The sequence below is a fragment of the Pleurodeles waltl genome, chromosome 2_2 (genome assembly GCF_031143425.1).
Source record: "Pleurodeles waltl isolate 20211129_DDA chromosome 2_2, aPleWal1.hap1.20221129, whole genome shotgun sequence".
Taxonomy (NCBI): Eukaryota; Metazoa; Chordata; class Amphibia; order Caudata; family Salamandridae; genus Pleurodeles; species Pleurodeles waltl.
In genome coordinates, this window is record NC_090439.1 from 69,081,172 (window position 1) to 69,109,170 (window position 27,999).

The following is a 27,999-nucleotide window of genomic DNA, read 5'->3' on the forward strand; positions in this document are numbered from 1 at the left end:
ATGGTCACTTTCTGCCACCAAGTCTTTAGGTGAAGAATTACTAAATAAATCCAAAAACACACAACAGAAAAAAGAAAAAAAAAACTACATCTGGGTACAACAATTCATAGTTCGGGCCTGATTTAGATCCTGGCGGGGGGGAATACTTGGTCACAAACGTGATGCATAGCTCATCTGTCATGTTACGATCCCATTATTTCCTATGGGGATCGTAAAAAGACAGACAGGATATCCGTCACATCTGTGACAGAGTATGCCCTCTACCAGGATCTAAATCAGGCCCTTAACCTTGAAGGGGGGTAAAAGTAAGCAGTTCAAGATTTAGCATTTCTTAGCTGGTCTCTGATTTTCCATGCCGACTAAAACGTTTGCAGCTTGTTTACTAACTTCTGGTTTTATGACAAATAAAAGTTAATACAGCACAGATAAATGTCGTTAAGGCACAGAGTGAACTGTTGCTGGTCTTTTATGAAAGTTTTCAGGTTGGAAAAATAAGTCTTGTGTGCTTGAAGGTGCATACGACTTCTGTGTCTGATGTTGGATGGGAGGGATTTAGAGACACTGTACTCTTAAGGGAAAGCCACTATGGGTAGGGAGTTACAAGATTTGGCGACTACAAGAAAGTATGATAAAAGGCAGCGATCTCCTTTGAGAGACGGACTTGTTATAGATGCATATGTGGGTAACAGTACAAACCTAAAACGTGATCTAGCGGACACTTTTTGGTGTGAAAAATTCAAGAGATATATCATTTATTTTCCACTACTGTGTTAACATCAGTCAGAGAGGGGGTTGGTATGGTTGAGTCAATGGCAAGCATTTATATTTAGCATAAACAGCCAAGAGCTTGGTTTTGCTATCAGGCTGAGAGCTGTTGAATAAAGAAAACTGAGCAAAAAATAAAAATATAAAAATCAAGATCTAGAGGGATGCATTCAAAAAGAAATAAGTATTTAGTGAAGCAACACTATTACAAAACAAAATCTTTGGATTATTTTAGCATTCAAATTTGTCTTTAGCATTCTAAGTCAGCACCACAGAACAGGGTTATTAAGTTCCTGTGCATTTACGTAATGAGACTGAAAGACTATGACGTCCGAAGTAAAGAGACTACCTCAGTAAAATAATTGATCTGCATTTTTTAAATAAAAGATTCCTATTGCAGATTATTATTTTACTGTTAAATGAAGGGTGGAAAACGAAATGTAAGGTGCAAGACTAAATCTGCCACATACTATTGCCCTTATCAAAGGCACCTACTCGTGAAAAATCCTGTGCTGCTTTGAGTGCTTCTTCAATCTATATTTATGCAGAAACTACAGACACTTCTAACCTTTCTGATTTCGTAACCATGCATATACATACGACATTCCACAAGAATCATTGCACTGAGCCATGCCAATTGTTAAAGACTGTCACCACAAAGCTGAGGTAGAATCTAAACAGAACTGGGCTTGAATAGGGAGCTCTTGCCTATATACTGAGAGCACAGGTGCGCTTGATTGGCCTATCAAAAGTGTATAACATTAGAGCCACATTGAAAAGCTTTGTTCGACGTTTACCCATAGTCTACTCTGCACTGGTGGCTAAAGATCAGTGCTAATCCCCCGAACGGGCAGATGGTACTTTCTGTTCTCTACTGCAGCACTGCCACTGTGAGTAACATCTTAATGAAAGGCAGACCGGTTGTTTGCGATCCCACTGCAGGCAAGTGCAGTGAGTGACTGCCTGCACACGCTTGCAAGGGGATGGTCGGGAGTAGGAGGGGGCGGGGGTGTCAGGGACCCCGGTGCCCCCTAACAAGGTGCACACTGACTGCATGTCACCTCTATGGGGCACATGCCTAGGCGGCCTTTGAACCCCCTTCTGTAATATGCCATGGGCGCAAAGGCCAAGGAGCATGGGGCCACACCCAGTAATACTGAAGGGTGCAGAAAGAGAGTGTTAATATTGGATTCACTGTGGAGTTTCAGAGAGCAGATTTAAGTTCAGAACCTCCAATGGTGGTGTGAGGAGATCAGCCTTCCACCACAAAGGCACCCCATCTTACCCCCCCCACCGTACTACTGTCACTTTCCATTTTAACAACATGCATAGAAACGTTTGATAAAAGAAAGTACCTTCGTGATGAATCTGGCTGCATCTGTAAAGACATGGTAATCAATATCTGTATATTTCACCAGCATATTTCGGTCCTGGAAAATTCCATAAAAGACAAGTGCCATCCTCACCAGAAAGGCAGTTCCAAACAAAGCCTGTGTTTTAAGCAATACATTCAAATGCTTCCGAACTTCCATGGAGGAGACCATCCTAAGTTTGTGAATTTCAGCGATTTTTGATAATAATGACAGTGCATGGATAGCCAAGCAAACGGAATGCACAATCAGTGATGGAATGACATATGAACAGACTCTTCATAAGTCTGAAGGGAGTTTAGCTTGCATCATCTTTAATTTTGCTTTAAATGTGTTGTTTTTTTGCTTGAGATGGTCCGCTTTTGTTCCTGCTTGATGTAATATTCCACATTTGGTTTATAAACCGTCATCTGTAAATAAAAACAGAAAAAAAGATTAAATGAAAGTTCTATTATAGAATCAAACAACAATATGTGAATCTTAATTTATCATCTCATTTCTACTATGAAGATTTGCAGAAAAATCTGAAAACGTTAGATATTTGTAATACTGTATTTGTTTAAATACAGTAACGGAACAGCACTTAATATGTAAGCAATACTGTAGAACAAGCATTTTCAATACAACGGGGCTCGCATTTGTTCGAGTTAGCTCTATTAGCGTTGTAAAGCAAAAGAAAACATGCAGCGCGATCGCACTATGTAAAATGCAGCGGAAAAAAACCAGATAAAGTAGTACGAACCCCAGGCTGAAAACATCAAGCCTCGTATGTTTTTAGTACTTTACCGGTGCTGTGTAGGTGGGCTAAACACCAGAAAAAGCATGACGTATGCATGCCTTTCACAAATGAAAGCAAGCAGATTTTAAAAGGAAAGCCCACGAACCAATGTAAGTGCCTGACGTGGCATGGGCGTGGTTTCAAGCCCAAAGAGAGATTACAGAATGGACGGAGCGCTTTGTGCTCACCCATAACAAGCATTTTCAATGCAACGGGTCTTGCATTTGTTCGAGTTAGCACTATTAGCGTTATAAAGCAAAAAAAACACGCAGCTTGATCGCGCTATGTAAAATGCAGCACGATTGCGCTGCGTGGAAAATAAACAGATAAAGTAATCCGGACCCCAGGCTGAAAACATCGAGCCTCGTATGTTTTTAGTACTTAACCGGTGCTGTTTAGGTGGGCTAAACACCAGAAAAGGCAATGACATATGCATGCCTTTCACAAATGAAAGCAAGCAGATTTTAGAAGGCAAGCCCACAAACCAATTTAAGTGACTGACGTGGCATGGGTGTGGTTTCAAGCCCAAAGAGAGATTACAGAATGTACGGAGCACTTTGCGCTCGCCCATAAAAAGGGGAAGAAACAGAGTTAGTCGCACAGTAAAATGGCAAAGAACTCCATTGTCCCTGGTTCATGGTACTTGGCATCAGAGTAAGAACCAGAAGTACAAAGGTATTCTGCAGATGTAAAGCCTGCGATTTGCAAAATAACAGAGGTTTAAGTCGCAAAAATAACTTTTCTTCAATCATCAAAAGCCCTTTCTGAATTGCAAATAGGAGAGGGCATGAAAGAGGCGTTCTCTTCCTCTTTGTGCCTCGCGAAGGAATGCACCAATGGTGTGTGACCTCCACTGCGGTCATAAACCACTGAAAAGTTACCACCTCAAGGGGTTGTAACGGATTCACGAAAGGGAAGCCGTCCATTTGGGGCATTGTCCTCTCCTGCAATAGCCTTTAGGGAGGAGCATGCTACCGCCGATGTGTTCTAAAAAAAAGAAACTTTTTTTTTCCCATTTAAAAAGCAGCACCTGTCTCTTAAATGACCTCGTTGCTATTTTGAAAGAAATTGAAAAAAAAAATTGCACTTTACTGCTGTCATTTAATATGTACTTGATGGCAGTTGGCATTCGAAACATGTTTAAAATATCATGCAAGTTAACGATGAAGCACTTGCACTTAATAGTCTAAATTATACATATTAATATGTCTTACAAACCAATAAATTTATTTATAAAAAAGGATCTTGTATGGTCTCCCCTTTGGCTTAGACTAAAACAAATAAAAATATATTTTTTTAAAACAACAAAAAAAAAACAGACTTTGATTGATGTCCAGTACAGGCATGGAGTGGGGCATTGTGGTGGGCGTGTTGTTCTTTATGGAATGAGGTTGCATCAGGAGATTCTTCTCTCTGATGCAGTCTCATTCCAATCCATTTTGGAATGTTTTCTTATGTTTACCAGCTGAGAGGCAGTTACGCTGAACCTCTCACCTGGACCGGCGCTTGGCCGTGACTCTCCGCGCTCTTATACTTATTTAATTCAATAAGCCTTCAACTTGGAAAATTTACCGAGGGCTTCTCTTCTTCCGTTACTCCCACTACATTTTGGTAGCAGGAGTGGGGTAACCCTTCATTTTGCTCCATTTCTCGGAGAGAAGCTGAAGCTGTTAGTTCTTACTACAGAGTCTCACAGGCTCTGTTCCTTCTCACCGCATCGTTCGTGTTCCCACAACCTTAAAAAAAAGGTACGTCATACTGCCGCAATTCTACATTTGTTTGCTGCCGGCTTGTCATTTCTGGTTCTGTGACCGTTGCTGCCATTATCCTCCGGTTCCTGCTCGTGCTGCCTCTTGCACTACTTCCTCCTCACGTGCGCAGCACGCTCCCCTGATGTTCTTTTCAATGAGCCCTACCTCCCTCAGAAAACGGCCGGACTACTTACGTCGCTTCGCGTTATGGCAGCCATTTTGGAGGTTTGGGATGTTTTTACCTTCTTCCAATGCAAATACGATGTTTGACTTTTCCCGAACTACTGCTATTTTGTTGTTTGGATCTCGCATAAGGGGAATTTGAAAATAAATAACTAAGAACACTATAACTTACATTTTTACATGGCGACATTACAAAAAATAATCAATCCACCACCATTTTTATCAAATCCTGGCAAACCTGAAGTACCATGGAAACGTTGGGTGCGCAATTCTGTAAATTATTTGACAGCTATAGATGGCCTCTTGTGTGATCCGCCCAGGAAGTTTGCCTTGTTATTCAATCATTTAGGCGTAGCGGGTCAAAATGTTTTTGACAATCTTCAAGTACCCGCTCCCGGTCGGGACTGTGTCTGGAATATCTATACTGAGGCTATTGAAAGACTTAGAAAACAATTTGCTGGGGAGTCTAGCGTTTTGTTAGAAAGGCACAGGTGGTCAATACGACCTCGGCGGTCTTTTTCAAAGACCACTGAGGAACCGATGTACTGAAGACCGCCAGTGCAGGCGGTTTTCCGCTCAGTGAATTATGACTGCTGGCAGCCCTCCGTCCTTTTTCGGACGGAGAGCCGACAGCAGCCATAGTGGCGGTCGGCGGGGAAGTGGAGGTTGCTCCACTTCCACCACCCCGTCATCAGAACACCGCCCACCGAATCACGTTCCATGATTAGGCGTGGCGTTGTTCTGGTGATGGGGTACTGGCGGCAGAGCAGCCCCCATGGATCCCGTCCCCTCCCGGAAGATCAATGGACAAGGTAAGTTGATCGTCCATTAGGGGATGGGGGGGTTGTGTGCGTGCATGGGGGTGTGCGTGTGAGTATGTAGAGGGGTTGTGTGAGTGCTTGTATGCATGCGGGGGTGTTGTGTGTTAGAAAATGTGTGTGTGTCTGTTAGTATGTCTGTATGTGTGTGTGTATGTCTGTGTGTAGGTGTGCTTTTATGACTGTGTGTGTCTGTTGGCATGTTTGTTGGTATGTGTGTGGGTATGTGTGTTGGTGGTGTCTGAATGCGTGTAGGGTGGGGGTGTGTTCCGATGTTAGGGTTAGGGATGGGGAGGGGGTCCTACCACCTTTGGGGGGTGGCAGGGGTGTGGGGGGAGGACTCGGGAGTGGGGCTGGGGGAGACCCCTATCAGTGCCAGGGAAGGAATTCCCTGGCAATGTTAGTGCTTACCGCCATAGATTTCATGGCGGTTCCCAACCCCACGAAATCCATGGTGGTCAGCAGGGTCCTGATACCGCCGGCGGTCTTGTGGCGGCCGCCGGACTGGAGACCGAAGTCTCCAGCCCAGCAGTCGGAATGGAGAAGTGGCGGATGACTATGGCGGTAACCGCCATGGTCATAAATCCATTTTTTTTTTCCGCCAGCCTATTGGCGGTGATTCTGCCACTTCTCCACCGTCCACCAGGGTCATAATGAGGGCCACAGTTTTTTCAAGCGTAAACAGTCCAGTGATGAGTCTGTGGAGGAGCATATTGCTGCCTTGCGTATTTTAGCAGCACCATGTGAGTTTGAGAACTCTGTCGACACATACATCCGGGATCAATTTGTTTTCAATTGTTACTCAAAAAAGATGCAAGAAAGGTTAATTACCTGCAGGAATCCTTCTCTAAGGTTATGGACATTGCTCAGAGTATCGAGAGGTTCATAATTTCCACGCAAGCTCTTAGCGATCGAGATGGTTCCTCACCGATTACCTACATTTCAAATGAACATACAGTTGCCAATATTAGAAGTGTCAAAGAGAGGAAAAAATCTGTTTGTTACAGATGTGGTTCACGCAACCACTTGGGGAACTTTTCATCGTGTCCGGCGATAGGCAAGAAACGCAAGAAGTGCAGGAAGATTGGACATTTTCAGGCAGTTTGTAGGTCTCTACCTGCAAGTGCAAATGTTGGAATACATAACATTGATATTAGCGCTCCTCAAAGCGCTATGGATAATTTTACTGCTCAAGTTCATGATTGTTCAGACAGATTGGCTAATGTTGTGCTTACTGTTGATAGTGATCTACCACATTGCAGCATTAAGCGACCAACATGTGCAGCTCTTACTGACGGCAAAAGTCTGTCAGTCATAGCTGACTCTGGTGCTCTCATCACCATTTTGGCTGACAGCACTTTTCACTCTCTTTGGCCAACCAATTTTCAGTTAGAAAGCCTAGACAGTAGTACTAAAACGTTTGGTGACAAAGAGATTGAATTATTGGGTTATTTTTACGCACATCTACAAATTCTTGGCAAAAGCATCTGGACTACAATCTATGTTGCAGGTAAGGGTAGAAACATTGTGGGTTGGTTGGATTTGGCCAGGTTGGGTGTTCATCTAAAGCCTGGTCAGGTTGATCCAATTGTTTTGGGGGATTTACCAGTGTTATCCATTGAGGCACACTCTGATGTTTTATCTTCTATGGTCTCCAAGTTCCCAGGTGTTTTCAAGTCTGAAATTGGAACTGTTTTGGGTTTCCAACACAAAATCAAATTGAAACCCAATGCTAGGCCAATTTCTCACAAGGTAAGACCAGTACCAATCAGTGTTCGCAAAGACTTGAAGAAGCTACTGGTAAATTTAGAACAAGAAGGTGTCATAACTCCTACCGAATCATCTGAATGGGTCTCTCCCATTGTTCTAGCTAAAAAAAAAATCAAAAAAATCAGGAGAGCTCAGTTTATGTGTGGATCTAATATCTCTTAACAACAATATTCTTGTGGATTGTCATCCTTTGTCTCGCATACATGAAATGTGGACCAATATAGGGAATTCCAAATACTTTTCTGTGATTGTTCTACCTGCTGCCTACCATCAGATAACTTTAAGTACTGAATTGCAAGATCTCACCACATTTATAACACCTTTTTGAGTGTATAAGTACCTGAGGTTACCTTTTGGGCTTGCATCGGCAGCTAGTGTTTTTCAGAGGTTAATGGATATACTGTTCAGAGATTTATGTAATGTGCAAGCATTTCAAGATGACATCTTAATTTTCACGGAAACCAAAGATGAGCATCTTATTTTGGAGAAAGTCCTCAAAATTCTGAATGATAGGGGGATTACTATCAGACCTGAGAAATGCAAATTGTTGACACAACATAGTGATTATCTGGGTCATTCTATTTCTCTGGAGGGCATCAAGCCAAAATGTTGCAATGTGGAAGCCATACTTAAAGCCCCTGCACCCACTGACAAAGATGCTCTAAAATCGTTTTTGGTTTTATGTGAGTACTACGCTCGTTTTGTTTCCAATTATGCTTCCGTTGTTCAACCTTTGAGAGATTTACTCAGAAAGGGTGCCAAATTTACTTGGCCAACTGAAGTGGATGAAGCCTTTACTAATGCCAAGAATTTAGTACTCAAGACTCCCACCTTGAGTTCTTTCCTTCATGGCAAAAAGTGCTTCATCAATGTTGACGCCAGTTTAAAAGGTCTGGGAGCTGTATTCAGTCAAATGTTGAATGGCAAACAAACCACCACTGCTTTTGCCTCAAGAAGTCTTTCAGACTCTGAAAGGAACTACAGCATGATTGTAAGGGAGGCACTAGCCTGCGTCTGGGCTGTCCAGAAGTTCAAGACCTACTTATGGGGAAATTCCTTTGAGCTGTATACTGATCACAGATACTGCAGGAGTACAACTTTTCCATTCATTACATTCAAGGTGGTAAGAACTTCAGTGCTGATTGTTTGTCGCGGTTGTCTCTTCCGGTTGTTGGTGAAGCCAGCGAGGATAATGAGTGTGTTATTGCTACGATTGATGCTATGTCTGAGTCTCATGGTGCCATATCTGAAAGAGAGTGGTTGGAAGCCACTTCACAGGATGACATCTTGCTGAAAGTTCTAACATTCACAAAAAAGGGGTGGCCACCCATTTGTAATCTGGCAGTTGTGTTAAAACCTTTTGCCCAAATCTCCTCTGAACTATCGTGCGAAAATGGCATCTGCACTAGAGGTGCATGTTTCACTCCTCCTACTAGATTGAGAGAGAAACTAATTTCCTTGGCACATGAGGGCCATTTGGGAATCACTGTCACCTGCAGGAAAATAAGGGAACACTACTGGTGGCCTGGTATCAGTAGCCAAGTCGCTTCCTTTGTCAATCTGTGCCCCTAATGCATTGTCTCTGACAAACTTTGGATGACAGTTGAAAAGCCTCTTCATCCTGTTCCATTTCCTGATCGACCATGGGAAAAACTAGCTTTGGACTTCATGGGTCCTTTTAGTATGCTTACCCCTAGTAACAAGTTCTTGATAGTTCTTGTTGACTACTTCTCCAAGTGGGTTTATTACTCTTTTGTGGGTTCAGCAAATACTAAATCTGTCATTTTATTTCTTGAAAATGTTTTTTACATTGAAGGGATTCCTAAGGAAATTGTGACAGATAACGGCACACATTTTGTTTCCAGCGAAATGAATCATTTCCTTGCTAAGTATGACATAATACCCCTGCAAGTAGCTTTATATAGTCCTTCAGCAAATGGTTTGGTCGAGAGAGTGAATCGTTTTCTGAAGGAAGGCATTCAATCTGCTCTCTCTTCGGGCGCGGATGTGTTTAATTTCTCAAGGCACAAACTTAATGCTTATCACACCAGCCCTCATTCTACAACTGGTGTTTCTCCCTTTGAGTTGTTAAGGAGAAGGAGATGTGCATCAAAAGTGCTTCCTAATTGGTTGGAATACAAACGTAAATGCTCAGACTTTGTTCTACCGTGTGTTCAGGAAAAGGTGCGGTCTAAACAAACTCAACAAAAACAATACTTCGATTCTCATAACCGTGTTACTGAGAAACAGTTTGATGTGGGGCAATGGGTGCTCATCAAAAAACCCTACATGGACACCAAAGGATTGTCTCAGTTCTCACCTCCATTGAGGATTGAGTGCGTCTCGAACAGTGCTGTTCTTTTAACAGGTAAAGGCTGGTGGAATAAAAACAGAGTACTATACATCTCTGAGGCACAAAAAGATATTTATTATGATACGTTGGTTTTCCCAAGAGAGTATTCCATAATTTTCGAAGAAGAGAGGCAAGGGAATGTTGCACAAACTATGGTTCCCACTGCTGATGGTTCTTCTGGGGAAATGAGTCCAGAAATGTCTATTGAGTCAAAAGACAGTTCTGGCAATAGTGATGTGCATGTTGACAACTCTTCTGTGTTATCTTGACAGGACATTGTTGCTTCTAAAAGAGTTTCTAAGTTACCAAAGAAGTTGTTGGACTATGACCTTAGTTAATTTTGTGAAGAGAGGGAGATGATGTGGTGTGCGTGTTGTTCTTTATGGAATGACGTTGCATTAGGAGATTCTTCTCTCTGATGCAGTCTCGTTCCAATCCGTTTTGGAATGTTTTCTTGTTTACCGGGTGAGAGGCAGTTACGCTGAACCTCTCACCTGGACCAGCGCTTGGCCGTGACTCTCTGTGCTCTTATACTTATTTAATTCAATAAACCTTCAACTTTGAAAATTTACCGAGGGCTTCATTCTACCGTTACCCCACCACTACAAGCATGCGACACTCGCCTCCATCCAGACTTTGAGGCCTCTCCCACTAAATTTCCGCACATCTCCCAGAGAACAATGCACGTTGTGTAGCGTTGGCTCTCATTATCCTAAATGAGACTACTGGATTTCTAGGTGGCAGAGTCGTTCCTGTTGTGGGGGACTAAGGCTGACCCACTAAGAAGGACCCCTGTCACCTTCAATCCGGTTTTGCTCCGGCTAACTAGCAGTGCCTTATTTCTCCCAAGGGGAAGGGATGATTTGGCAGCCGAGCGCATGACATCTTAGAACTTCTCAGAGAAGTCGTGGTCACTCAGGTCCCAACCAGCTCTCTCATTTACAGTATGATCTCATATGCAAATGAAAGAAACAGTTTAAGATTTATAGATTGATTTAATAAAACAACTGCATTCTAGATAATAAGGCGTGATCCGCAATAACCAGAACCATACAACACAGTAGGATTAAAATAGTAACCAAGAGAGTGAAACATAGGAATAACGCTATCATAGTGTTAAACTATGTTCTCTCTAATTTTGTTCTATTTTGAGCACAGCATGTTAAGCTCTTAGCTTGCCTTTCAAATTCCCTGGGAAGACATCAACCCTCATACCTGAGCAAAGGCCTGTGATCTGGATCAGCATCTGCAACAGGGCAGTCAGTGTCTAGTTGTGGTTCCCTGGTCGGAATCTCCCTCGTGCTTGTATTAGGACAAGGAAGTGTTTTTATAACTAACATGTCAATGTGAACAAAACGTCCCTATGCAAGAATGTGTATCGTCTACAACCCAAAGACTAAACTCCTACCACGTCTATCGGCAATGTACCAGACTGTATCCTTGACTGAAGCACAGAGTGAGCGAGAATGTGTTATTGAAAACTCCGATGCTGAAGTAGGCTAAACAGTGTGATATAAAGAATAAAACAAGACCTTAGAACTGGCTATTAAAAATAACAGTACGAAGCTGAATAAAATGCATCTAGAGCAAAGTGCACAGAGACCTGATGCTGTGAGCAAAGAAATAAAATGCATCTAGGGCAAAGCGCACAAAGGCCTAACGCCTGAAGCAAGCGCGCAAAGGTTACATAAAAATGGCTACACTACAGTTGAAGAGGTGAGATACAGTGGAGTGGGTGTAATCTGTGACACATTATAGCGGGGGTTAAGGAGATTCAGCACAGCGCTGCTCAAACTACACAAAAATGGCAGCCACGGCATGGAGCCGATTGAAGTCAGCATATAGCCGTGTCGAGCAGCAGGACACTGGAACCAGGGTGGAGTCATTAAAGAACCCATCAGCGAGATGAGAACTCTTTATCACACAAGGAGCGAAGTCAGAAGAGCCCCAGAGTAATACAGCTAGTTGCTGAGGTGAGAATTTGGCTGCGCACAAACAAGGATGAAGCAGAAGGGGTACTGGCCCTTACTCATCCCATCGTACCAATATCCTCAACACAAAGGAAGGGGGCATAGCAGTACTTATAATGGGCCGGTACTGTCCAGTACTGAGTACCAGCACTTTTTTATTTTGAGAGGGAGAGTACCTGCACTTCTCAAGAAAAACATAATACTTTTCACTGGAGAGTACCGGCACTTCTCAGAAACAAGCACTGGGGCATAGGGAGATAACACTGCTCTGTTGTATTTCCTCTCACCATAACATAACACGTGACGTTCCACAAGTGAGCCCATACCTACCAGTTAGGATTAAAGGCTAACAAACGTCCACTAGCTACCTTCCTAGTGTCAGGGTGTTTTCTGGAACACTCTTACACCTACGTGGTACGCTTCATCATCGGGTTAGCTCCTACCCTTGGTGGGTGCTGCAATGCCTAGCGGGCCCTACAACCCTCCAAAAATGGGGGGGGGGGGGCAACTTTTAGTAGGAGATCTTTTCATTGCCCAATCTCGTGATCAGTGCAATAGTGATGTGGCAGGTGATTGTGAGTTTGAAAACCTTGCAAGTTAAAATTGTCTTTAAAATCCCTTGTGCACATTTTTTTTTATTTACAGGGGTTCTTGCCAACATTAAAAATAGTCAAGAGGACCAATGGAACACTAGTGGCCCCACTGTGTCAGTCTACATGTAAACCCTTTGGCAGCCAAGGAGGCTGCAGTGCTCAGGCGCCAAGGACGTAACCGTTACGTCCTGATATTGGCTCGCTCCCCCCCCCCCCATGAGCCTCACCTCAACACCCCCACTGCAGGGATGGAAGGGGAATCGCTTTCCCTTCTGTAGGAAAGTACCATCTTGCCTGGCATGTAACCCCCATTTTTCACTGTATATATGTTGTTTTAGTTGTATGTGTCACTGGGACCCTGCTAGTCAGGGCCCCAGTGCTCATAAGTGTGCCTGAATGTGTTACCTGTGTTATGACTAACTGTCTCACTGAGGCTCTGCTAATCAGAACCTCAGTGGTTATGCTCTCTCATTTCTTTCAAATTGTCACTAACAGGCTAGTGACCAATTTTACCAATTTACATTGGCTTACTGGAACACCCTTATAATTCCCTAGTATATGGTACTGAGGTACCCAAGGTATTGGGGTTCCAGGAGATCCCTATGGGCTGCAGCATTTCTTTTGCCACCCATAGGGAGCTCTGACAATTCTTACACAGGCCTGCCACTGCAGCCTGAGTGAAATAACGTCCACGTTATTTCACAGCCATTTTACACTGCACTTAAGTAACTTATAAGTCACCTATATGTCTAACTTTTACCTGGTAAAGGTTAGGTGCAAAGTTACTTAGTGTGAGGGCACCCTGGTACTAGCCAAGGTGCCCCCACATTGTTCAGGGCCAATTCCCCGGACTTTGTGGGTGCGGGGACACCATTACACGCGTTGTAGGAAGTTGGCTCTATATGCACTATTTCAAAGTAAGGAATAGTATGCACAGAGTCCAAGGGTTCCCCTTAGAGGTAAGATAGTGGCAAAAAGAGATAATACTAATGCTCTATTTTGTGGTAGTGTGGTCGAGCAGTAGGCTTATCAAAGGAGTAGTGTTAAGCATTTGTTGTACATACACACAGGCAATAAATGAGGAACACACACTCAGAAACAATTCCAGGCCAATAGGTTTTGTTATAGAAAAATATATTTTCTTAGTTTATTTTAAGAACCACAGGTTCAAATTCTACATGTAATATCTCATTTGAAAGGTATTGCAGGTAAGTACTTTAGGAACTTTGAATAATTACGGTAGCATATATACTTTTCACATAAAACACAAATAGCTGTTTTAAAAGTGGACACAGTGCAATTTTCACAGTTCCTGGGGGAGGTAAGGTATTGTTAGTTTTAGCAGGTAAGTAAATCACCTACAGGTTTCAGTCTGGGTCCAAGGTAGCCCACCGTTGGGGGTTCAGAGCAACCCCAAAGTTACCCCACCAGCAGCTCAGGGCCGGTCAGGTGCAGAGGTCAAAGAGGTGCCCAAAACACATAGGCTTCAATGGAGAGAAGGGGGTGCCCCGGTTCCAGTCTGCCAGCAGGTAAGTACCCGCGTCTTCGGAGGGCAGACCAGGGGGGTTTTGTAGGGCACCGGGGGGGACACAAGTCCACACAAAAAGTACACCCTCAGCAGCGCGGGGGCGGCCGGGTGCAGTGTGAAAACAAACGTTGGGTTCTCTGTAGGTTTCAAAGGGAGACCAAGGGGTCTCTTCAGCGGTGCAGGCAGGCAAGGGGGGGCTCCTCAGGGTAGCCACCACCTGGGCAAGGGACAGGGCCTCCTGGGGGTCACTCCTGCACTGAAGTTCCGTTCCTTCAGGTGCTGGGGGCTGCGGGTGCAGGGTCTCTTCCAGCCGTCGGGATTTCAGAGTCAGGCAGTGGCGGTCGGGGAGCCTGGGGATTCCCTCTGCAGGCGTCGCTGTGGAGGCTCAGGGGGGACAACTTTGGTTACTCACAGTCTCGGAGTCGCCGGAGGGTCCTCCCTGAGGTGTTGGTTCTCCACCAGTCAAGTCGGGGTCGCCGGGTGCAGTGTTGCAAGTCTCACGCTTCTTGCGGGGATTTGCAGGGGTCTTTAAGTCTGCTCCTCTGTAACAAAGTTGCAGTCTTTTTGGAGCAGGTCCGCTGTCCTCTGGAGTTTCTTGTCTTTCTTGAAGCAGGGCAGTCCTCTGAGGATTCAGAGGTCGCTGGTCCTGGGGAAAGCGTCGCTGGAGCAGGTTTCTTTGGAAGGCAGGAGACAGGCCGGTAAGTCTGGGGCCAAAGCAGTTGGTGTCTTCTTTTCTTCTTCTGCAGGGGTCTTTCAGCTCAGCAGTCCTCTTCTTCTTGTAGTTTCAGGAATCTAAATTCTTAGGTTCAGGGGAGCCCTTAAATACTAAATTTAAGGGTGTGTTTAGGTCTGGGGGGTTAGTAGCCAATGGCTACTAGCCCTGAGGGTGGGTACACCCTCTTTGTGCCTCCTCCCAAGGGGAGGGGGTCACAATCCTATCCCTATTGGGGGAATCCTCCATCTGCAAGATGGAGGATTTCTAAAAGTTAGAGTCACTACAGCTCAGGACACCTTAGGGGCTGTCCTGACTGGCCAGTGACTCCTCCTTGTTATTCTCATTATTTCCTCCGGCCTTGCCGCCAAAAGTGGGGTCCGTGGCCGGAGGGGGCGGGCAACGCCACTAGCTGGAGTGTCCTGCGGTGCTGGAACAAAGAGGTGAGCCTTTGAGGCTCACCGCCAGGTGTTACAGCTCCTGCCTGGGGGAGGTGTTAGCATCTCCACCCAGTGCAGGCTTTGTTACTGGCCTCAGAGTGACAAAGGCACTCTCCCCATGGGGCCAGCAACATGTCTCGGTTGTGGCAGGCTGCTGGAACCAGTCAGCCTACACAGATAGTCGGTTAAGGTTTCAGGGGGCACCTCTAAGGTGCCCTCTGGGGTGTATTTCACAATAAAATGTACACTGGCATCAGTGTGCATTTATTGTGCTGAGAAGTTTGATACCAAACTTCCCAGTTTTCAGTGTAGCCATTATGGTGCTGTGGAGTCCGTGTTTGACAGACTCCCAGAACATATACTCTTATGGCTACCCTGCACTTACAATGTCTAAGGTTTGGCTTAGACACTGTAGGGGCACAGTACTCATGCACTGGTGCCCTCACCTATGGTATAGTGCACCCTGCCTTAGGGCGATAAGGCCTACTAGAGGGGTGACTTATCTATACTGCATAGGCAGTGTGAGGTTGGCATGGCACCCTGAGGGGAGTGCCATGTCGACTTACTCGTTTTGTTTTCACCAGCACACACAAGCTGGCAAGCAGTGTGTCTGTGCTGAGTGAGGGGTCCCCAGGGTGGCATAAGATATGCTGCAGCCCTAAGAGACCTTCCCTGGCATCAGGGCCCTTGGTACCAGGGGTACCAGTTACAAGGGACTTACCTGGATGCCAGGGTGTGCCAATTGTGGAATCAAAAGTACAGGTTAGGGAAAGAACACTGGTGCTGGGGCTAGGTTAGCAGGCCTCAGCACACTTTCAATTTAAAACATAGCATCAGCAAAGGCAAAAAGTCAGGGGGTAACCATGCCAAGGAGGCATTTCCTTACACGCGTGCACTACATATAGGTCACTACCTATATGTAGCTTCACAATGGTAACTCCGAATATGGCCATGTAACATGTCTATGATCATGGAATTGCCCCCTCTATGCCATCCTGGCATAGTTGGTACAATCCCATCATCCCAGTGGTCTGTAGCACAGACCCTGGTACTGCCAAACTGCCTTTCCCGGGGTTTCACTGCAGCTGCTGCTGCTGCCAACCCCTCAGACAGGCTTCTGCCCTCCTGGGGTCCAGCCAGGCCTGGCCCAGGATGGCAGAACAAAGGACTTCCTCTGAGAGAGGGTGTTACACCCTCTCCCTTTGGAAAATGGTGTGAAGGCAGGGGAGGAGTAGCCTCCCCCAGCCTCTGGAAATGCTTTCATGGGCACACATGGTGCCCATTTCTGCATAAGCCAGTCTACACCGGTTCAGGGACCCCTTAGCCCTGCTCTGGCGCGAAACTGGACAAAGGGAAGGGGAGTGACCACTCCCCTGACCTGTACCTCCCCTGGGAGGTGCCCAGAGCTCCTCCAGTGTGCTCCAGACCTCTGCCATCTTGGAAACAGAGGTGCTGCTGGCACACTGGACTGCTCTGAGTGGCCAGTGCCAGCAGGTGACGTCAGAGACTCCTTCTGATAGGCTCCTTCAGGTGTTGCTAGCCTATCCTCTCTCCTAGGTAGCCAAACCCTCTTTTCTGGCTATTTAGGGTCTCTGTCTCTGGGGATTCCTTAGATAACGAATGCAAGAGCTCATCAGAGTTCCTCTGCATCTCTCTCTTCACCTTCTGCCAAGGAATCGACTGCTGACCGCGCTGGAAGCCTGCAAAACTGCAACAAAGTAGCGAAGACGACTACTGCAACTCTGTAACGCTGATCCTGCCGCCTTCTCGACTGTTTTCCTGGTGGTGCATGCTGTGGGGGTAGTCTGCCTCCTCTCTGCACTAGAAGCTCCGAAGAAATCTCCAGTGGGCCGACGGAATCGTCCCCCTGCAACCGCAGGCACCAAAGAACTGCATTACCCTGGGTCTCCTCTCAGCACGACGAGCGAGGTCCCTTGATTCCAGCAACTCTGTCCAAGTGACTCCCACAGTCCAGTGACTCTTCAGTCCAAGTTTGGTGGAGGTAAGTCCTTGCCTCCCCACACCAGACTGCATTGCTGGGAACCGCGACTACTCCGGCCTCCGTGCACTTCCGGCGGAAATCCTTTGTGCACAGTCCAGCCTGGGTCCACAGCACTCTAACCTGCATTGCACGACCTTCTAAGTTGTCCTCCGGCAACGTGGGACTCCTTTGTGCGACTTCGGGTGAGCACCGTTTCACGCATCTTCGTAGTGCCTGTTCTGGCACTTCTGCGGGTGCTGCCTGCTTCTGAGAGGGCTCCTTGTCTTGCTCGACGCCCCCTCCGTCCCCAGACGCAATTGGCGACATCCTGGTCCCTCTTGGGCCACAGCAGCATCCAAAAACCCTAACCGCACGATTTGCAGCTAGCAAGGCTTGTTGGCGGTCTTTCGGCGGGGAAACACTTCTGCACGACTCTCCACGGCGTGGGGGATCCATCCTCCATAGGGGAAGTCTCTAGCCCCTGTCGTTCCTGCAGAACCTCCAGCTTCTACTGTCCAGTAGCAGCTTCTTTGCACCCACAGCTGGCATTTCCTGGGCATCTGCCCATCTCTGACTTGCTTGTGACTTTTGGACTTGGTCCCCTTGTTCCACAGGTACCCTCGACTGGAAATCCATCGTTGTTGCATTGCTGGTTTGTGTCTTTCCTGCAGAATTCCCCTATCATGACTTCTATGTCCTTTGGGGAACTTTAGTGCACTTTGCACTCACTTTTCAGGGTCTTGGGGTGGGCTATTTTTCTAACCCTTACTATTTTCTAATAGTCCCAGCGACCCTCTACAAGGTCACATAGGTTTGGGGTCCATTCGTGGTTCGCATTCCACTTTTGGAGTATATGGTTTGTGTTGCCCCTATCCCTATGTGTCCCCATTGCATCCTATTGTAACTATACATTGTTTGCACTGTTTTCTAATACTATTACTGCATGTTTTGGTATTGTGTACATATATCTTGTGTATATTTGCTATCCTCATACTGAGATACTTTTGGCATATTGCCATAAAAATAAAGCACCTTTATTTTTAGTATATCTGTGTATTGTGTTTTCTTATGATATTGTGCATATGACACTAGTGGTACTGTAGGAGCTTCACTCGTCTCCTAGTTCAGCCTAAGCTGCTCTGCTAAGCTACCAATATCTATCAGCCTATGCTGCTAGACACCCTATACACTAATAAGGGATAACTGGGCCTGGTGCAAGGTGCAAGCACCCCTAGGTACTCACTACAAGCCAGTCCAGCCTCCTACACCTTCAACCCCCCCCTCCCCCCCTCCCCCGTCCCCCGTCCCCAGTCTGATGACACAGGTTTGGTAGGTTTCCCTAGGTGCTGGCAGAGCTAGAGGCCAAAATCCACAGCTAGGCACTTTGCAAAAAACACGTGAGATTTCAATGTAAAAATGTGATGTGTCCATGTTGTGTTTCCTGTTGCGAGCATTAGGCCAACCCACGCAAGTGAGGTACTATTTTTATCAGGAGAGGCTTGGGGGAACACAGAATAGCAAAACAAGTGTTATTGCCCCTTGTCATTCTCTAAATTTTTACCTTCCAAATGTAAGACAGCCAAAGACTGGGGGGCATGGCCGGGAACATGGCAGCCGTCTGAGGAGCCGGTCGCGGGGGACGCCGCTCCTGGAACAATAATGTATTATTAGGATAATCCCTTACCGGGGGTTACAGCGTTCGAGAAAGCGTGCTGGAAGCGCAAGCGAAGGATATGTATTTCTTTTTCTTTTCTTTCTCTCCCCGTTTTCTCAATTTTGGCGGGGAAGCAAAAGGACGAAGAAGCAGGCGGAGAGACAGCACTCCTGGGATCATGGAGCTCCATTGCCGAGTGCCTCTCTGAAGCTCAACCGGGTCAGAGAGGCTGTGGCTCGAGTTTCCCTTTGGGGGAATCAAGGTAGAGCCAGCACAAGTGCGGATATTGGTGGAAGCAAGAAGAACAGGTGCTTTAGGATTGTGCAACAAGCAATCATTGTCAAAAGCGCCTGTCTCGGACTGGTCATTTGGGCTTTTTTTTTAAAAAAAGAGAAATTATGACTTGAAACATTTACAAATATAATGACTCATATGGTACCAAGGACAAACCAAACCAGACTATGTATTATAAATCCTGATTTTGTGCCAATCATATTGATCAGACTCCTTCATCTTGGTGCTATGCTATTTGCCAAAATATTATCAACTAGACTGAAGAAGCTACTACCAGACCTAAAACACCCTAACCAACAAGATTTATCATAGGAAGGGAAACATGATAAACACAACACTGCTCATAATCAACGTGATGAGAAGGAGGTAAGTCACCAGTTTCAATTACCACTAGGTGTTGAAAAGATACGTGATGAGGTAGACTGTGGCTTTCTGATGAATGTCCTTAAGAGGGGTGGACTTGACTTGACCCTTCTCCTGAGTTCTTGTAATGTGCCATGATTCCCTGAATAAAGCGCAAGGTAAATGTCAGACTACTTCACAGAACTAACATAAGAAGAGGGATGAGTCAGTGGTTCCTTCAATCCTTCCATTGGTGGCCCTGGTTCTTGGGCCATTTCACAGCATGTTTGCAAATAACAAGACATTGGAGAGCAAAATTTGAACAAGATGTTCTCTAAGCTATTCCAATCACAGATGAGATCTTGCTTAGTCTGATTGACCCAGAGCAGTCCAGCCTTGTCCGGAGTTGAGTGAATTCCAGCTAGTGTCTGTTCTAAAGGCCTAATTCTCAGTGACCCTGGTGTGACAGTACAGGTGCTACAGAACACATCCTCATTTCAATTAGTTTGAAAGGAACTAGAATATATGCGTGCAATAGTCATAGCCAAGGGTGTTCCAGAGATCCTCACTAGAATTGTGGCAAGTGTCACCCGCATGTCAAAAAGGTAGGCATTTTTGATGGGTGTAACCACTAGATTTTGTGGCAAAAAAAACCCAGTGGTGGTAAGGATGACAATCTTATCAGAATCATTATATTTTCGCCATTCGCATTGACAAATTCAAAGATCCTCCTGAAATACAACTGGCAGTGTTAAGAGAGCAAGGATGGGATGGCATTAAGGTAGTAGCACACCTTGAGATGGGAGATTGGTAATCCCACACCTACACAAATACTACCAAACCTCCTATTTGCGGTACTTACTAGAATATTTGCATGCAAAGAAAACAAATTGAGTTATATAGACCACACAATCTCAGGTAGAGCGCTACATGAGGTCACAATGTTGAACAAACCACACAGAAACCTTAGACTCAGCATATCGCTGGTGTGGAGTTCCAGATCATAAGTTAACGATGAACTGGGGCTATAGAAACCTTAAACCTTTTCCTACTTCTAAATAACAATGATATCACTGTAAGATATCACACTAAGTATTAACTATGGGGGCAAAGTTTACATAGACCAGATTTTATTTTTTTGACACCTAGCACACACTGTCTTTGAAAAGCTTCACAAGGTAGAGGTGTGGAATTTAATAAAATATCTACTTGTTTATGGGACAGGTTGCTTCTTAAATCTACTTGTTCTGTAACACAAATCTACTTGTCCCTTTGGTGCCATATGGTGCGGCAACAAATTATGGCAGCACTCTCATTATGTAAGAGCTCTGATAATAGCCTCTCTGATCATGCTAAAACTAATTCTAAAACTAATTCTGTAGTAGAGATTGAATATTTTAAATTTTAATCCCTACTGTAGCAATTTCTGTATTTTGCTACCTTCCGCTTATCTACATACATGGGACGGAGAAAGCAGTAAGCAGTAGTTCCACGACTGGAATGCTAACTAACATTGCATGTTTTAAGGATGTTCACTAGCTCTTCTCTATACTTTTCTATAAACGGAGAAAGGTTTGAAATTTACTCCTGACTATGGCAGAAGTAGAAGTTCTTCCAGGATTGAGAAAAAAGTGGTTGGATTCAACGTGAACTAAGCGCTCAATAGATTTTCGCATAAGCAAATATACACATGCACATATTTTCTAGGAGTACGATTTTCATGGTCTACTTCTGTAAGTTCTTGTGAATTCATGAAAGCCACTAATTCAAAGACATACAGCCTGGGTGCCCTTTTGTGACTTTTTAAAGAATTGGGTCCCTAATTATTTCTGGTGTTAACCGAGACATTTTGTTTTTATTTAAATTCTATTTATCTCTCTATCTATTGGCTGGCTTTACTGTGATTGATTACATTCTTCTGTTCTGCAAGGAGCATATTGGCACACAAAGTAGTTTTTTTCAGTGCAAGGAAGTACTGTGGCAATCAGTGGCATAACAAAACTGGAGGGGGCTCCTATGCAAAGAACATAGAGGGGCTCCCCTCTCCAGACTCGCTCATGGCAGGTGCTGTGCTGAGGGTGGCCCTTGAGGGGTCCCCGCACTGCAGGGGCTGTGAGGCCTTTGTTACATCACTGGCGGCAATGTGTATTTTTTTTAGACCAAAACCTTTTTCTTTTTTGCTAGTGTTCATTTCAATGGTGAGGGCCTGACAGCTACCACAACAATAACTAGGTACAAAAGTCATGTCAACACAAGGCATGCATTTTGGGAACCAAAAGATTCACAACAAATGTTGGATCAGTTGGCTTTGCCAGTGCTTTTTCATTTTCATGCATACCATAATCTTGTTGAAAATGGTTACACTGATTTTCCATTAGGAATATTTTTTGGAAATACTAGCATGCTACAACACATTTTACTAAATCACGCTTCAAAGAAATAGCACCTAATTTCATAGTAGCAGAATTTTTTTTTCCTACTTGGATTTATTTATTTTATTTTGAAAGTAAAGAATCATCACTATTGCTTACAAGCTTTGGCAAACATTTGCATCTAATCAGACAGCATTCTGGGAGCATTATACTTAGCCTCAAATTGTTAAACGTTTCAAATGTGTGTAATTTTTATTTTTTTACTGGAACCACAGTCAGCAGTGCAGTGTAACTGTAGGAAGTTGGCTCTGTATGTACTATTTCAAAGTAATAAATAGCATGCACAGAGTCCAAGGGTTCCCCTTAGAGGTAAGATAGTGGCAAAAAGAGAAAATTCGAATGCTCTATTTTGTGGTAGTGTGGTCGAGCAATAGGCTTATCAGAGGGTAGTGTTAAGCATTTGTTGTACACACACAGGCAATAAATGAGGAACACACACTCAAAGACAATTCCAGGCCAATAGGTTTTTGTATAGAAAAATATATTTTCTTAGTTTATTTTAAGAACCACAGGTTCAAGATTTACAAGTAATACTTCAAATGAAAGGTATTTCATTTAGGAACTTTGAATTAGCAAAGTAGCATATACAGATTTCACACAAATGGCAAATAGCTATTTTAAAACTAGACAGTGCAATTTTCAACAGTTCCTGGGGGAGGTAAGTGTTTGTTAGTTTTGCAAGTTAGTAAACCACCTACAGGGTTCAAAGTTGGGTCCAAGGTAGCCCACCGTTGGGGGTTCAGGGCAACCCCAAAGTTACCACACAAGCAGCTCAGGGCCGGTCAGGTGCAGAGGTCAAAGTGGTGCCCAAAACACATAGGCTTCAATGGAGAAGGGGGTGCCCCGGTTCCAGTCTTCCAGCAGGTAAGTACCTGCGTCTTCGGAGGGCAGACCAGGGGGGTTTTGTAGGGCACTAGGGGGGGGGGGGAACAAGTCAGCACAAAAAGTACACCCTCAGCGGCACGGGGGTGGCCGGGTGCAGATTGCAAACAGGCGTCGGGTTTACAATGGAGTCCAATGGGAGACCCAGGGGTCTCTTCAGGGAAGCAGGCAGGCAAGGGGGTGGGGGGTCCTCGGGGTAGCCACCACCTGGGCAAGGGAGAGGGCCACCTGGGGGTCACTTCTGCACTGGAGGTCGGATCCTTCAGGTCCTGGGGGCTGCGGGTGCGGTGTCTTTACCAGGCGTCGGGTTCTTAGAAGCAGGCAGTCGCGGTCAGGGGGAGCCTCTGGATTCCATCTGCAGGCGTCGCTGTGGGGGCTCAACTCTGCCTACTCATGGGCTCGCAGTCGCCGGGGTGTCCTCTCTGTAGTGTTGGTTCTCTGCAGGTCGACCCGGGGGTGTCGGGTGCAGAGTGTAAAGTCTCACGCTTCCGGCGGGAAGCGTGTGTTCTTTAAAAGTTGCTTCTTTGTTGCAAAGAGGTTTCTTCTTTGGAGCAGAGCTGCTGTCCTCAGGAGTTCTTGGTCCTTTTAGATGCAGGGTAGTCCTCTGAGGCTTCAGAGGTCGCTGGACCCTGTGGAACGCGTCGCTGTTGCAGTTTTTCTCGAAGTGGGGAGACAGGCCGGTAGAGCTGGGGCCAAAGCAGTTGGTGTCTCCGTCTTCTCTGCAGGGCTTTCAGGTCAGCAGTCCTTCTTCGTCTTAGGTTGCAAGAATCTAGTTTCCTAGGTTCTGGGGAGCCCCTAAATACTGAATTTAGGGGTGTGTTTAGGTCTGGGAGGGCAGTAGCCAATTGCTACTGTCCTTGAGGGTGGCTACACCCTCTTTGTGCCTCCTCCCTGAGGGCAGGGGGGCCCGTGCCCTATTCCTATTGGGGGAATCCTCCAAAATCAAGATGGAGGATTTCTAAAGGCAGGGGTTACCTCAGCTCAGGGCACCTTAGGGGCTTGTCCTGCCTGGTGGGTGACGACTCCTTGTTTTTCTCATTATCTCCCCTGGACTTGCCGCCAAAAGTGGGGGCTGTGTCAAGGGGGCAGGCATCTCCACTAGCTGGAGTGCCCTGGGGCATTGTAACACGAAGCCTGAGCCTTTGAGGCTCACTGCTAGGTGTTACAGTTCCTGCAAGGGGAGGGTGTGAAGCACCTCCACCCAGAGTAGGCTTTTGTTTCTGTCCTCAGAGAGCACAAAGGCTCTCACCGCATGAGGTCAGACACTCGTCTCTCAGCAGCAGGCTGGCACAGACCAGTCAGTCCTGCACTGAACAATTGGGTAAAATACAGGGGGCATCTCTAAGATGCCCTCTGTGTGCATTTTTTAATAAATCCAACACTGGCATCAGTGTGGGTTTATTATTCTGAGAAGTTTGGTACCAAACTTCCCAGTATTCAGTGTAGCCATTATGGAGCTGTGGAGTTTGTTTTTGACAGACTCCCAGACCATATACTCTTATGGCTACCCTGCACTTACAATGTCTAAGGTTTTGCTTAGACACTGTAGGGGCATAGTGCTCATGCACCTATGCCCTCACCTGTGGTATAGTGCACCCTGCCTTAGGGCTGTACGGCCTGCTAGAGGGGTGACTTACCTATGCCACAGGCAGTGTGAGGCTGGCATGGCAACCTGAGGGAAGTGGCATGTCGACTTAGTCCTTTTCTCCCAACCAGCACACACAAGCTGGCAAGCAGTGTGTCTGTGCTGAGTGAGGTGTCCCTAGGGTGGCATAAGACATGCTGCAGCCCTTAGAAACCTTCCCTGGCATTCGGGCCCTTGGTATCAGGGGTACCACTTACAAGGGACTTACCTGGGTGCCAGGGTTGTGCCAATTGTGGAGACAATGGTACATTTTAGGTGAAAGAACACTGGTGCTGGGGCCTGGTTAGCAGGGCCCCGGCACACTTCTCAGTCAAGACAACATCAGTATTAGGCAAAAAGTGGGGGGTAATTGCAACAGGGAGCCATTTCCTTACAGTAACCTTAAAACATTTATTTACAGCGCTCATCCTAATAATAAAGGCTTTTCAATAAGTAACCATAAATACACGTTTGAACACCATTAACATACAGACATGCAAATTACCTCATCTACAGACACTCCCTTCTCTGTAAACTGGCAGCAAAAGGGTTTGTGCTACAGGGGGTTGGGCCTACTTGTCCCAAGGACAAAGTAAACATGAAAACTTGTTGCCCTTGACCCCAAACAATATGTCCTGGCGCTGGGTGACAGGAATTCCACATCCCTGCCAAGTTACTAATAGTGGCCCACTGCAGGTCAAGTGGTTTACAGAGAAGCCCCTTAACCCCTTCGCTGCCAGGCCTTTTCCCCCTCCTGTGCCGAGCCTTTTTTTGGCTATTTGGGGCAGTTTGTGCTTAGGCCCTCATAACTTTTTGTCCACATAAGCTAGCCAAGCCAAATTTGCGTCATTTTTTTCCAACATCCTAGGAATTCTAGAGGTACCCAGACTTTGTGGGTTCCCCAGAAGGAGGCCAAGAAATTAGCCAAAATACAGTGAAAATTTCGTTTTTTTCAAAACAATGGGAAAAAGGGGCTGCAGAAGAAGGGTTGTGGTTTTTTCCCTGAAAATGGCATCAACAAAGGGTTTGCGGTGCTAGAATCACCAGCTTCCCAGCTTTCATGAACAGGCAGACCTGAATCAGAAAACCCAATTTTTCAACACAATTTTGGCATTCTACTGGGACATACCCCATTTTTATGATTTTGTGTGCTTTCAGCCTCCTTCCAGTCAGTGACAGAAATGGGCATGAAACCAATGCTGGATCCCAGAAACCGCAACATTTCTGAAAAGTAGACAAAATTCTGAATTCAGCAAGGGGTAATTTGTGTAGATCTTACAAGGGTTTCCTACCGAAAATAACTGAAAAAGAAAAATATTGAAATTAAGGTGAAAAAAACATCAATTTTTCTCTTCTTTTTCCTGCAATGTCAGATTTTCGAAAACAATATACTGTTACGTCTGCTGGACTACTCTGGGTGTGGGGATATATAGGGCTTGTAGGGTCATCAAGAATCCTAGGTACCCAGAGCCAATAAAAGAGCTGCACCCTGCAGTGCGTTTTCATTCTATACCGGGTATACAGCAATTTGTTTGCTGAAATATAAAGAGTGAAAAATAGCTATCAAGAAAATCTTTGTATTTCCAAAAAGGGCACAAGATAAGGTGTTGAGGAGCATTGGTTATTTGCACATTTCTGAATTTCGGGGTGACCATACTAGCATGTGAATTACAGGGCATTACTCAAATAGATGTCTTTTTTTACACACTCTCTTATATTTGGAAGGAAAAAATGTAGAGAAAGACAAGGGGCAATAACACTTGTTTTGCTAATCTATGTTCCCCCAAGTCTCCCGATAAAAATGATACCTCACTTGTGTGGGTAGGCCTAGCGCCCGCGACAGGAAATGGCCCAAAACACAACGTGGACACATCTCATTTTTTTGAAAGAAAACAGAGGTGTTTTTTGCAAAGTGCCTGCCTATAGATTTTGGCCTCTAGCTCAGCCGGCACCTAGGGAAACATATCAAACCTGTGCATTTTTTAAAACTAGAGACCTAGGGGAATCCAAGATGGGGTGGCTTGTGGGGCTCTGACCAGGTTCTGTTACCCAGAATCCTTTGCAAACCTCAAAATTTGGCTAAAAAAACAAGTTCTCCTCACATTTCGGTGACAAAAAGTTCTGAAATCTGAGAGGCGACACAAATTTCCTCCCACCGAGCGTTCCCCCAAGTCTCCCGATAAAAATGATACCTCACTTGTGTGCGTAGGCCTAGCGCCCGCGACAGGAAATGGCCCAAAACACAACGTGGACACATCTCATTTTTTCATAGAAAACAGTGCCTACCTGTGGATTTTGGCCTCTAGCTCAGCCGGCCCCGGGGGGGCAGAAATGGCCTAAAATAAATTTGACCCCCACACCCCCCCCCAAACCTCCGCACCTGCCCTGGAGCGACCCTTGCCTACGGGGTCGCTCCACCTGCGTGACATTGGCACCAAAACAAAAATCCCCGGTGCCTAGTGGTTTCTGCCTCCTTGGGGGCAAATTGACCTAAAATCGGAATTGTCTAAATACAATTTGCCCCCCAGGTGAGCGACCCTTGCCTAATGGGTCGCTCCCCATCTCTAAAAAAACGAACAAACAAAAACAAAAACACAAACAAAATTTGCCCTGGCCCCTAGAGGTTTCTGCCCCCCTGGGGGCAGATCAGCCTAATAACAATAGGCCGATCTGCCCCGCGGGGGGGGCAGAAATGACTTAAAATAAATTTCCAAACCGCCCCTGGGAGCGACCCTTGCCTATGGGGTCGCTCCCCCTGCGTGACATTGGCGGCAAAAAAAAATCCCCGTGCAGAGTGGTTTCTGCCCCCTTGGGGGCAGATTGACCTAAAATCGGCCAATCTGCCCCCAAGGGGGGCAGAAATGGTCTAAATACAATTTGCCCCCCAGGGGAGCGACCCTTGCCTAATCAGTCGCTCCCCATCACTAAAAAAAAAAAAAAACACAAAAAACACACAAAAAAAAAATTTGCCCTGGCTCCTAGAGGTTTCTGCCCCCCCCTAAGGGCAGATCGGCCTAATAACAATATGCCGATCTGCCCCCGGGGGCAAAAATGGCCTAAAATAAATTTACCCCCCAAACCCCACCCTGGGAGCGACCCTTGCCTATGGGGTCGCTCCCCCTGCGTGACATTGGCGCCAAAAAAAAAAATCCCCGGTGCCTAGTGGTTTCTGCCCCTTTGGGGGGCAGATTGACCTAAAATCGGCCGATCGGACCCCAAAGCGGGCAGAAATTGGCCTAAATACAATTTGCCCCTCCAGGGGAGCGACCCTTGCCTAAGGGGTCGCTCCCCATCTCTAAAATAACAAACAGAAAAAAAAAAAAAATTGCCCTGGCACCTAGAGGTTTCTGCCCCCCTGGGGGCAGATCGGCCTAATAACAATAGGCCGATCTGCCCCCAGGGGGGGCAGAAATGGCCTAAAATAAATTCCCCACCCCCACCCGGGGAGCGACCCTTGCCTACAAGGTAGCTCCCCTTGCGTGACGACGAAAAAAAAAGATCCCTGGTGCCTAGTGGTTTCTGCCCCCTTGGGGGCAGACTGACCTAAAATCGGCTGATCTGCCTCCAAAGCGGGCAGAAATGGCCTAAATACAATTTGCCCCTCCAGGGGAGTGACCCTTGTCCAAGGGGTCGCTCCCCATCTGTAAAACAAAAAAAAAACAAAAAATCCCTGGTGCCTAGTGGTTTCTGCCCCCCTTGGGGGCAGATCAGCCTAATCACAATAGGCTGTTCTACCACCCAGGGGGGCAGAAATGGCCT

At 45.9% G+C, this 27,999-nt stretch overlaps 1 protein-coding gene across 3 annotated transcripts in view; it reads right to left on the reverse strand.

Moving 5' to 3' along the window:
• Positions 1–27,999, reverse strand: part of PIGM (phosphatidylinositol glycan anchor biosynthesis class M) — a 190,729-nt gene that overhangs the window by 138,135 nt on the left and 24,595 nt on the right. For 2 of the 3 annotated variants that reach the window (XM_069219464.1, XM_069219463.1), the window contains one exon: positions 2,121–2,545. In XM_069219464.1, the coding sequence (XP_069075565.1) occupies positions 2,121–2,309 (189 nt within the window). In that variant the 5' untranslated portion in view covers positions 2,310–2,545. The remainder of the gene's footprint in view (positions 1–2,120; positions 2,546–27,999) is intronic. The other variant, XM_069219465.1, reaches the window with a different exon arrangement.